This window comes from Drosophila montana, unplaced genomic scaffold (genome assembly GCF_035044405.1).
Source record: "Drosophila montana isolate Dmon_TW-CO22-7 unplaced genomic scaffold, ASM3504440v1 contig_3216_1, whole genome shotgun sequence".
NCBI classification, from domain to species: domain Eukaryota; kingdom Metazoa; phylum Arthropoda; class Insecta; order Diptera; family Drosophilidae; genus Drosophila; species Drosophila montana.
Window position 1 is genome coordinate 685,033 of NW_026998096.1, and position 11,913 is coordinate 696,945.

General features: G+C 40.2%; 3 protein-coding genes across 4 annotated transcripts in view; 2 read left to right on the forward strand and 1 right to left on the reverse strand.

Annotated features, from left to right (window-relative positions):
- mRpL39 (mitochondrial ribosomal protein L39) overlaps positions 1-10,455 on the reverse strand; it is a 29,798-nt gene extending 19,343 nt beyond the window's left edge. The window contains exons 1-5 of one of the 2 annotated variants that reach the window (XM_064688936.1): positions 10,304-10,454; positions 9,678-9,993; positions 9,515-9,615; positions 9,017-9,459; positions 8,770-8,918 (exon numbers count right to left, since the gene is read on the reverse strand). In XM_064688936.1, coding sequence (XP_064545006.1) covers positions 8,859-8,918; positions 9,017-9,459; positions 9,515-9,615; positions 9,678-9,993; positions 10,304-10,376 — 993 coding nt within the window. In that variant the 5' untranslated portion in view covers positions 10,377-10,454 and the 3' untranslated portion in view covers positions 8,770-8,858. Of the gene's footprint in view, positions 1-8,769; positions 8,919-9,016; positions 9,460-9,514; positions 9,616-9,677; positions 9,994-10,303 lie in introns of those variants that run through there. The other variant, XR_010437006.1, reaches the window with a different exon arrangement.
- Zip71B (Zinc/iron regulated transporter-related protein 71B) lies at positions 418-8,834 on the forward strand. The gene is made up of 5 exons (XM_064688933.1): positions 418-791; positions 4,854-5,118; positions 6,930-7,229; positions 7,298-7,336; positions 7,395-8,834. Exons 1-5 carry the CDS (start codon positions 651-653, stop codon positions 8,363-8,365), a joined length of 1,716 nt encoding a protein of 571 aa, XP_064545003.1. The 5' UTR covers positions 418-650; the 3' UTR covers positions 8,366-8,834.
- A 293-nt stretch (positions 10,456-10,748) lies between the features above and the next one.
- Positions 10,749-11,904, forward strand: Prosbeta2 (Proteasome beta2 subunit). The gene is made up of 3 exons (XM_064688937.1): positions 10,749-10,907; positions 10,974-11,153; positions 11,216-11,904. The coding sequence occupies exons 1-3, from the start codon at positions 10,852-10,854 to the stop codon at positions 11,790-11,792; spliced, it is 813 nt and encodes a 270-aa protein (XP_064545007.1). The 5' UTR covers positions 10,749-10,851; the 3' UTR covers positions 11,793-11,904.
- Positions 11,905-11,913: the final 9 nt, after the last annotated feature.

The following is an 11,913-nucleotide window of genomic DNA, read 5'->3' on the forward strand; positions in this document are numbered from 1 at the left end:
GCTGCTATATGGTATAGTGTTTCGATTCCTGGTTATGACGATACCCTTAAAACTGAGACACTAGTTTGCATAGAAATTGACAGACGGTCGAAAATATCTACATTCAAGCGTTACACATTTCATGAGTAGATATACTAACTTGAATATCCAAGCTTATAATACCCTAAACAAACTTGAATATCCAAGCTCAAACTCTTGTAATACCCTATGCTAATGTGAATATCCAACCCTTTAATACCCTATACCCTTAAAGTTGAAAGCTGTTATCTGCATTACAGCCCATTAGAAGACGGCCAACGAAAAGCAAACGTATTACGAAAGCTCTCAAAAGCTTTTCTACAGTTAAAAAATGCGACGAGTGCGAGGAGGAGCGAGCAGCAGATCGCGAGCGACTCGCTGGGATCAGTACATAAGCGGAGCGTGGGCGAAACGGTCGTTCAATAGACCGCCGAACGGGATCAGTAACAGTTGCGCCGCCCGAGTCGGCATTTAAATTGAAATTAGCGGTGAAATGACCACAGAGGTGTAATTTATTCAGCACAAATTGCCAAATAATAATAATAACAAAAAAAAGAGCAAAACGAAACTAATTGCCAACAAACTGTGGAGAAAGTGTAGTTTATAGAGCTAGATTTGGATAAACATTTGCAATGGCGCTGGAACAGATCGTAACCTACCTGCTGCTAATCGGGTCGGTCTGGTGGAGCACAGCTTACGCATCCACGGAATATAATCGTTATGTGACGCAGATATTCCAGAAGTACGGCAGCGGCAACACCATTAGCTTTGAGGTAACGCCAAACCAACCTGGTACCTCATCTAAAACACAGACATTTGAGTAAGCGTCAAAACACGCTCCGCTCCGTTAGCAACTTTTTGTCGAGGCAAAATAAAATTAGTACCTTTTTTTTTGTTTTTTTTTTTTATAATTTATCAACATGTGTTGCAATTTTGTTGATTAGCGATTTTAGCATTGGCCAAAAGTCGTCGTTCGGCCACTTTTATGTTTTGCTTCAATGGAACTAAGCCCTTAAACCCGATCTCAAACATTTACAAGGGATTTGATTGCAGCATTGATTGGAAAAGTAAGCTATATGAACGGCTAAGGGGTATAAGTAGATACTTGTGTAGGGCTTTGGTAATCGTAGTATTAGTTATCTTTATATTCGTTCTGAGATACGCAAAACTTTTTATTGTCTGCGGCGTACGACGAACCATTATTTAGTCAGACGCAGCTGATGGGGTCTTAGCTTTAACATTGTCATAAATTTAATCAAAATCTTGACGTTTTTTTATGTCTCGGGTAGCATACACATTGCGATATATCTGCTTGTCTACATATAAACAAGTGTTGATACAGACTCATATATATATATATACACACATTTGTAAATCCGAATAATCGTGGACTGAGCTGGTGTTGGAGACTGAAGATATCTGATCTGAATTTGGTGGACCAGATCTACAGCCCCACCGCTTTGTGCTCTGTCTGATTTGATGAAAAGATTGCCACACAGAATAGGTGAGATTACTATTATGAGAGCAGCTTTCCGACTAAACGATACTATTTACCTATTCTAAAAAAAACAACAATATAAAAATGCGTTCTTTTTCAACTTTGGAGGGAACGGCAGAGGATTTAAAAAGTGGAATATTCTGAACCTGTGTGTATGTTACTATAGAAGAATCTATCCAAAAGAGATATGCTCAAAAAACTCGTACAGCGCGGGTACTAGAGAAACGATCAAAAAACTCTAGCCAATAGGTGGACTTATGTTTGAAATTTCAAAACTCTAGCTTTTATAGTTTCTGAGATTGACGTGATTTTAAATACGGACAGACAGACAGATGGACATGGCTTCCTTCTGCCTGTTACATACGTTAGCACAAAAATATTACACCGTTTTCACCCATTTTTAATGGGTTCGGGGAATAATAATAAACACTGACCTACTCAGCCTACAAGGCCACAACCACTTCTACCTACCACGTTAAAAACTATGCAAAGAGACGCTCTATCCATGTCCGTCAATATCGGCTGACACGGTGGCAAGAGAAACAAAGTTATGTTAACTATTGATGGGTGTGTTTTGTCTGAGATAAGTGAAATCCAAAAGATTTTGTGCTTATCTTTGATAGACAATGTAAAAGATAATTCATTTAAAATTATATTTTGCAAAATGAAATCACTAAAGACTTTCGAAAACCAACTCCTATTGTTGGGTATTGATCAATAATACTACCCCAATACGAAACGAGATAGAAAACTAGTTTATAGTTCGATAATACCATAAAACAAGCTTCCCGCAAAATGTATTAAGATATATCGAATTACCCGACATGCCCCCAGTGAGCGCAGGTAGAATATGTATACAATATTAATTACTCTAGACTATAAAAGGTATAGGTTTACGCGATTTCCCACGCCCGTTCTTTAAACACGAGTATATATTACAAGTTTTAAGTAACAGACGGACGGACAAAATATACAATTTACTCATTTCGTTCAATTACTGAGGATATGAGCATGAAACTTTTTCAATGGAAGAACACTATCTGATATTTATAAATACATATAGGGATATAAAAGATCTTGAAATAATAAATTTCAACCAATAGCCAAGCGAATAAAGAACCTCCAATAAAAGTGATGTTCAACTGGAATACGAAAGAAGTTTTAATGATGTATGAGTTTCTGATGAGAAGATCAAATACGAAGGGAGGGAATTTGAAGTCAGAGCGCACGTAATGATATTAATAGGCTGTAAAAGGCGAAAGGACTAGAAGATGACATTGATGAATCAAGACACAACTTAGGGTTCATTCTATGAGAAAAACTAATATTTCGCATGCTCAAAAAAGCAGAAAAAAACTAAAAGATACAATTTAATAAAAACGGTGAGCAGAGTATTTACACATTGGGATCTAAGAGGAAATATCAAAGTTTGGAAGAATATTGTGTCTACGATGTGTCCACATGGGATGAAGCATAACAAACTTTGAACCTCTGCCCTTGATCCTAATTTAAGTGATTAAATCTGTTTTTTTCAGTACGTATATGACATTCTCTGTCTAATTAGAATATAATTATTAATGAAATAATGAAATATTCCATATACTTATATCATCATTTCATTTATCCAAATACTTTTTGATAAACACATATGTACGTATGTGTCTAATAAATGTGTGGCAACTGCCGTTGACCATATTATATCTATGTACTGTTTATATATCCAGGTGACTATATGTATGCTTTATGGCAATGCTAACACCCGCCATAAACTATGCAGCCAAGTCCAATTGGCATTACTCATGCGTAGACGTTGGCGGCGACTGACTACGCAATACTTCCATACACTTAAATGCCTGGTTACGTATGCGGCATGCTAACTAAGCGGCCACCAGCTCCAATCTCGATTTGCGGATTAGCGCGTGTCCCGGTGATAATAAGTAGCTGAATTCCACAGCACATGACGAGCTCTTGGCATAGAATTTGTTGAATGAAAGTAAATTCGCGGCGGGTTAACTGGCCCATTAATTTCAGTGCAGTTCTCACAAGCTATTGGTTTTGTTATACCCTGGCTTATAGTGTGAGAAACAGGCAGAAGGCCATCCCGATCCTATTGAGTATATCTCTTCTTGGTCAGCCCCATGTCGAGCTAGCCACGTCCTTTTTCATGAAGGATTGATTGCAGATACTTTAAGAGCTAAGTAAAACGTAGAGATGCCCGATAAATGTTTACCCGAAATCGATAAAAATCGATTTTTCGTTTAGATCTTCGGAGTAGAGCTAGAGAATTTCGTGACCCTATTTGATATGTAGACACAGATGCCACACACTCTATATAGGCGTAGAAGTTTCAACGACAAGTAATGATATAGACTGGTATAGAGTATATCGTAGTCGGGCACTGCCTACTAGAGCACTTTTACTTGTTTTGTTTTGTTTTCGCTTTACTATGAGCGCGTGTTTGTTTTATTTGCAAGACTGGCTTCACATACCAAATAACCTCCCTCTACGGATTGCCGACCCAAAATGTTATTTGGTAATCATTGGCGGCCAGATTCTGTGATTATTCTGCATTATAAAATGATAAGCGTGTAAGTAGTTAAACAGCCTGTCATCTCTTAACGAACAGAGCACACACACGCCCATGCCAATAGACAGCCGCTGTCAAGCCAATTAGATGCGCTCCCAGACCCCATCCAATTTTCATCATTAATATGTACGTGGAAACGCATAGGCATGTAAATATAATTGTTTTGCTCGGTGACAAGTAAATCAAGTAATTATTTGTGAGATTCCCGCGCGTCTACGTTTAACACGTGACCCAGGCGCAAGCGCCGTACTGAGTAAATATTTCACCTGAATAGAATCGGGGCTATTGACAAATTAGCATAAAGTTTAAATGTGCCAAATGTGCTCGAGTGCAAATTAATTTGTTTGTCAAATTACTTAAAAGTCTAAACCGTGTTAAATATGGGGAAAGCATCCTTAACCATGCGAACAATGCGTGTACTTGAATAATGTTTAACAGATATCAGCAACTATAATAAAAAATGCAGTACAAGGAAATACAACTCGAATAAATTTTTACAAAGATCTTTAAAATTGAGTTTCATGCTGATCGGATAGTAAAAAAAACGCCATACAACCGTTTTCCACCAATATTCCACAGTTACAGGTGGAATTTACCCAAACAAAATCTATGCGTGAATACGGTTAGAATTTTAGCGTTCTAGCTGAGATGATAATCAATCAGTCAGTCTGCTCTTGCAGTGTCGTAAACCTTTTTTCTTATATTTTAAAGAAACTTGGAGTTCATTGTAATTTCGTTGTTTACTCATAGGGACTTGAGCATTTGATGAACAGCTTGGGCCTTGGACACATTGAATTCGACCCTGCCCATACCATAGAAGAGCACCGACCTGTGGGCTACAACAGCACCAAGCACAATGCGACCACCGCCAATCCCATCACTGATGACGCGGTCAGCGATGTCCAACTATCCAATCAGCAGGTGGAAAAGAACGCCGAGCGCATGGGAAGGAACCAAACCGTGGAGTTCCGCGAAATGCACGACCCCAAGCATCGGCACCCGCGGGAAAGCAGTGGTAAGATTTATACGTCTTTACTTTGAACCCGGAATTTCAACGCGACACCACAAATTTAATGGACTCTACTTAAACAGCAGATAGGAATATTTGACTAAGATCTATCTTGGTAGTGATAAACAGTTTTTCTAGCCGCACCGTTTAAGTTTGTTTTGCTACCAGTAAAGGGATTAGCGTGATATTTACGTGCGTTTAGCTCGTATACGACAACAGGTTCCCCTTAAGTAATGACACATATTTCCAACACAGTCGAGTAGCGGCTGGGATGTTGTACAATGCAAAACTGCAGGGGACCCACGACAATGAGCAAACAATACGAGTAAATGAAAACTTAAACGACAATTATAAGCCGACATGTACTTCATATGGATTATAAACAAACTATTATATTTGCAAGTCTCTTGCTTGTTATGCTACTTATACTGTCTTCCCAGATAGATAAAGAGTATATTGGATTTGTTGAACAATTAGTTTGTCCATCCAAATGAACAACCAAGGTGACATCTCAATGAACTATACGTACAGTCAGATCAGCTTTCTATGAAGAAGCGAACTCAATATTCCCTATTCCTAATCAACTGCATACTTATGGCTCTTCGAGACTGGAAAGTCTGAAGGATTAGTTAAAAATTCTATAAACAGACATAAAAATGGAGGAGAACTCCAATATTTGTAAAAATGTTCTGCAGTCCAAGTCAATTTGCAAGTGTTTTGCAGTAAATGGGATTTCCTCTACAAAAAACCACTTGTTAATAATTTCTTGGTAGGTATGGCACAATGTAGATATGTATGTATGTATATATGTATACAGAGCATCTGCTAGTCTAACGGTTTTACTACTGTCTGTCTCGCTGGATACAGAGCATATGCTAGTCTAACGGTTTTACTGCTGCCCTACAATACTTTAAATAGACTGGGGCCGCTAAGCAAGGTCTGATATTGCATTCAATTGGCTACTTCAAGTGCAAGGCAAATGCACGTTTAAAGCAGCCTATTTAAGCTCGTTGTCATTTGTATAATATAATCTGAAATCATGGGTGCCATATAGGGATAAACACATTTTCAAGGTGATGATCAAAACCATTTCCCTGCAATTAACCAAGTCGGTTCTACCACTTCTATAGTGGGACTACGTGCACCAGTTCTATAGTGGGACTATGTGCATCGCTTCCTGTTAATGCACCTTAACTGCATTTATAAATTATCTGCGAGTGCACAGACACAAGTGCACTCTTGTTTAAACAAAGAATTGCGTGCTAATTTAAATACATCTACTTACATATGTATGTATGTTTGTCAGCTACGTGCTAATCAAAAGTAATGTCAACAAAATGTCAGTAAGGCGATCTCCATTGTCACCTGGTAATCAAAAGCCAACAATATGGACGCGGAAATGAAAAACGCACCATAACTTTTAACTCTGCGTGTTTTTACTTTTACACATTTGAGGTTTACCGTTAATTGTGCATTGCGCGGACATAAACGTGCCATTGAGATTCAGCTTACAACTGACCAGGGCTGCAGGCTCAACAATCGATTCCGTCTTAAGATTCCGTTTGTGAACCAGATTTTCCACATCTGTGGTTCAAAACTGGGATCAACACATTTCATACGATTCTCAATGGATCAATTCAGTTTATTTCGTGGTTTTGTGGTTGAAAACTAGGCAGGATTAGGTTGGACTGATACTTAATCAAATTAATCCGCCTTAATGTTCAATTTATGTCCAAAATTATAATGCCGCTTTGCAACTGACAAGCCCGCAATGGGTGATTGATTATAGCCCAGAATTCAAGCATCTCCTCTTACAGTTTCCCTCGATAGTACACGTTTGCCTGAAGCCGCATGCCTATCGCCAAAGTCGCTGCTCGCGCTTCTTGTGGACCACAATGATCTACACCGAAATAAACTGTACCGTGATATAGTGAAGACAGAAAATCATAATTTGGAGGAGGAGTACAACAAATTCATCAACAGTGTCCTCATCACGCCCAGCGCATTCATGAAACTGTGCCCAGCGCTGCTGGCACAGATCGACAATGGAGTATGCATGCAACCGGCAGAGGACCCACACCATAAGAATCTCAACAGAAAAGATCGAATTTGGAATGGTAAGTGCACTGAGAAAGCCATCAGCTATCAGCCATTTAACTATAATATAACATTCAATTGTCCACAGCCTGGATTTACGCCACCACCTCCATGTTTGTGCTCTCAGGTAAATATCACATTCAACTATAATCTCGACAACGAATAAACAACATATGCCTTTTAAGCATGCGGAACTTTGGGAATACTGCTTGTTCCTCTTATGAAGTCGGCCGCTTATCAGAGTACCTTGAAATTCCTTGTCGCCATTGCTGTGGGCACCCTGGCTGGAGACGCGCTTATGCACTTGCTGCCACATGCCCTATTCAAGGAACAAAAGCACGAGCATGCTTTGGAAACTGCAAGTTTGACAGGCCAGGGCCGTGCCCACAAGCACAGCAACGAGGCGGCAATGCTGTGTGGCGCTGCCTTTCTAGCAGCCGTGTTTATGTACGTGTTGGAAAACGTGATTCCGCTCCTAAAGGGCAAAAACAATGGCCATGGCCATAGTCATGGTCATGGTCACGGTCACGCTCACGGTCACAGTCCTAGCGATATGGGCAAGCCACAGGCATCAGTAGAGGCGCCGGCACCTCGTGAACTGAACGTCATGCTTAACGAGACAAAGGAGGATCAGAAGACGCCAGATCGCCCTCTAACTCCCGTAGCATTCATGGTAATAATTGGGGATGGATTGCACAATCTCACCGATGGTCTGGCAATTGGAGCTGCCTTTGGCAGCGATCCCGTTACGGGATTTGCCACTGCCGTTGCCGTTTTGTGCCACGAGCTACCACACGAACTAGGTGACTTTGCGCTACTGCTACAAACCGGTGTCACCATACGTCGCGCCCTTTGTATGAATATTGTCAGCTCGGTGCTGAGCTTTGTGGGAATGGCTACTGGTCTGCTACTTATTGGAATCGGTGATGGCATGACTCAGTGGATCTATGCGGCTACTGCGGGCTCGTTTTTATACATTGCATTCGCTGATTTGGTACCAACGATGAGCGTGGCTCACAATCCAGACCTTGCTCGCGACCCAAAGGGCATAGTCATTCAAATACTGGGTATACTTTTGGGAGGTGCTATAATGTTAATCATTGCTGTACACGAGCACGATCTAGAGGGTTTATTCAAAAGCATGTACTTGTTTTGAGAATCTCATTGAAAAGTGCAGCACAAGTCACATATACAGATTCAAAATTATTAATTAATAACGTCATCATTTTTGATGAGAGGTTGTGAATTGTAATAAGATTGAAATTCTTCTCTTGTACAGTCAAAGATACCAAAAATTATATGAATTATGTATTGTTGGAAAGAAAAATAGTTTGTGTCTGTATATACTATGTGAGCTTGTTTCATTGTCTATGTTTTAATATACAATTATGATGCAGATGATCGCAAAAGGAAGCAGAGCATAAGGCAATCATTACGTTAAATTTGTGCCAATGTGCCTATTAATAGGCATTTTGTATATAGTAAAGAGAGATCTTTAACGAATTTGTAAATTTACAAATAAACAAATATATATTTACGATTAAGTGCGCGACATTAAGCTTTTTGTAACGATTTTTAATATAAATCGTAAAAATTACTAGAATAAAGCTTTGAATATTAAAGAACCACAAGTTAAATCACATTTATTTTTACGATAATTGCATTTGTCGTTGTTCCTCAAAAGGTTCATTAGGCATACGAGCGGAATTCTACAAAGTATCAATAAATTGGATCAATAAAAAACAAATGTTCTTTCGAAAAATATAACATATTTTCGATTGATTTAGGTATACATATATGGACTCACCAATTTCTGGGCGCGTTGTTCCAGCAAACCGTAAGCTAAATGATTTAGAGCAAAGCCGATGGGCAAGGCCACGCCTTGTATGCGATAAAATGCACTTGATGGATCTTCATTGGCCAACTTGTGTGCCGCTGAAACTGTGCATTTGCCCAGGAAACGGGTGGATGCTACCATGGGGCCGCGCGAAATATCAATGTGTTCGCCCAAACGATAAAGCGTCACGCGGGTCTGATTTTGTTGCGCAATACTTGGCAATTGCTCGCTCTTGTAGCGTGAATCCTTGAACATTTCCTTCGCCAATTCCTGATCCACCTCCAAACGCTCGATGCGCAAATCCTGTGCTGCTAATTTAACCATTTCTGCCGAAATGGCCCGCATCTCGGCTTTGGTCGGCACCCAGTTTTGTACACCAAGCACGATGTCATGCACAAAGCTTCCGGACTTAACTACAAATGTCTGTGAGTGATAGATTGTTAAGCCAGATCCAAGATTAAAACTCACTGTTTGGCCCCGGAAAGCTGTGCAACTGTAGGTTTGCTTCCTGCCTAAAGGCCCGTTGCAAAGCAGCGCCTAGCATGAAGCTGCAGGTGCGCCAAAAAGCCCTGTAATGTTAGAAAGTAATCTATTAGTTGCGTACACCAAGAAGCTCGACCTTCTCTCTCACTTGTTGACCACGTGTGGTTCGGAGACATTAAAGTTAAGCAGTTGCAATGTGCAGGATTCTTGCAGTGGTCTGTGCATATCCCACGGAACACTGCCATCTATTAAGGCCAACGCAGACCGTTTGCAGTGGCCCTCGCTTAAGTGCTGTGCGCAATTGAATGGAGTTGAGATGTTGTTGTTCATTACCAGAGTCACGTCCTCGGGTAGCCCCAAGTAACGCACTTCGATCTTCTCAATACGGCCAACCGCGTCTCTCTGACGTCGCTGCTCTTGGTTGAATAGTTCATTGCGTTGTCCGACTGAAGCGGAAAGGTTTGCTGAAATTGGAATTATGAAGCAATAATTTAATAATTCAATATAGTTCACAATTATTTTTTATACGGATATACAAATCAAGACTAAGAATAATTCTCATGGATAAACAAGAATATGCGAACATCTTTGGAAATAGTTTGCATATATTCAGACTGTCGGACTTGGTTAAATCGACTCGGCTATTGATACTGATCCAAATAATACATTAAATGCCCAATTATAATACTTTCTACAAAGGTACATAAGCAGCCGGCATTACATAAATGGTCTCTGAATGCGGCATTTAATAAGTTTCTGTTAATGGTCACTTACCATTGCTTCGGCATTGCTGTATCTGTGTAAAGGCGCCTAATGATTTTTTCAGCAGTTTCGTTGCCGCAGCCATTGCAGTTTATTCACAAATAATATGTTTCTTATGCCACAAAAATAATCAAGATGTAAACAGCTGATTACCACGGTAATCGTGAAAGCATGTGTAATACATGAATACTGTTACTTGGTATTATTAATGCTGCAAGTCACAGTCGTGACATAAGTAACAGGAGCAGTTACACAATCCGTTTTTATAATTAATAAGCAGCATATTGGTCTGAAATATACATAATTAATTAAATTAAATTAAATATTATAAGTATAGTTCATTAAAATATTATTTTACAATATACTTACGGGAAGCAGTCATTCAAGTCCCCTAATAATTGTCCCAGGGCTGCGTCAAAACACAGCAACCCGATAAATCGCCGCGTAGAGTTCGATATACAAGCAAATAACTTCTCGATAAATAATATCAACAATTCCTGCTTGTCATTTGCACTGTCATTCTGCTTTGAGATTTTAAAGAAAGAAAATAATAATTCAATATGAATTTGGCTCAAGATGTGCCCCGTGCTGGCTTCAATTTTGATAATTGCCGGCGGTAAGAATTAGTATTTGTGATATTACCATTAGCTTCACGTATTCACGTACATTTTTATAATTTCAGTAATGCTGCTCTCTTGCAGGGTGGCTTCAAGCCGCCTACAACAACGAAAACGGGCACCACAATTGTTGGCATCATTTTCAAGGATGGTGTTGTATTGGGTGCAGACACGCGTGCCACTGAGGGACCCATTGTATCTGACAAAAACTGCGCAAAGATCCATTACCTGGCCAAAAACATTTAGTGAGTAGAGCGTATTTTTATGCACATACGTGATTACTTATCTGAATATTCGCTCGCCACAGCTGCTGTGGTGCCGGCACTGCCGCCGATACCGAAATGACCACGGATTTGATTTCGTCTCAGCTGGAGCTGCACCGGCTCAGCACGGAACGACAGGTGCCCGTGGTGTGCGCCAACAATATACTGAAGCAAATGCTATTCCGTTACCAGGGCCACATTAGTGCTGCTCTGGTCCTGGGTGGTGTCGACAAATATGGCCCGCACATATATTCTATTCACCCCCATGGTAGCGCCGACAAATTGCCCTACGCTACCATGGGCTCGGGCTCCTTAGCAGCTATGGCCGTCTTTGAGAGTCGTTGGAGACCCGATTTAACTGAGGAGGAGGGCAAGTTGCTTGTGCGTGACGCTATTGCTTCTGGTGTCTTCAACGATCTTGGATCAGGATCAAATATCGATTTATGCGTGATACGCAAGGATAGCACTGAGTATTTGCGCAATTATGAGCTAGCCAACAAGAAGGGCGTGCGCCAGCTGGACTATAAATTTAAAAAAGGCTCCACAGCGACACTTCACACGACAATTAAAGATTTGCTGATCACTGAGCGTGTCCAGGTCGTGCCAATGGAGGTATCTTAGGGCATGCGGCTTAGGTTTAAGTGATATCAAATATGGCATTAATGGAATTATGTTTTGATGCGGTTCAATGAACAATAAAGCATTTCATTTAAACTTATCCAAGAAAAAAGTAGTGTGTAAA

Excerpts from the sequence above, each read along its gene's own strand:
- Zip71B (XM_064688933.1), top strand. The coding sequence starts at position 651 with ATGGCGCTGGAACAGATCGTAACCTACCTGCTGCTAATCGGGTCGGTC. Across the intron at positions 7,230-7,297 it reads AAAAGATCGAATTTGGAATG|CCTGGATTTACGCCACCACC; the intron begins GTAAGTGCACTG and ends AATTGTCCACAG. Across the intron at positions 7,337-7,394 it reads CTCCATGTTTGTGCTCTCAG|CATGCGGAACTTTGGGAATA; the intron begins GTAAATATCACA and ends ATGCCTTTTAAG.
- Prosbeta2 (XM_064688937.1), top strand. The coding sequence starts at position 10,852 with ATGAATTTGGCTCAAGATGTGCCCCGTGCTGGCTTCAATTTTGATAAT. Across the intron at positions 10,908-10,973 it reads AATTTTGATAATTGCCGGCG|TAATGCTGCTCTCTTGCAGG; the intron begins GTAAGAATTAGT and ends TTATAATTTCAG. Across the intron at positions 11,154-11,215 it reads TACCTGGCCAAAAACATTTA|CTGCTGTGGTGCCGGCACTG; the intron begins GTGAGTAGAGCG and ends CGCTCGCCACAG.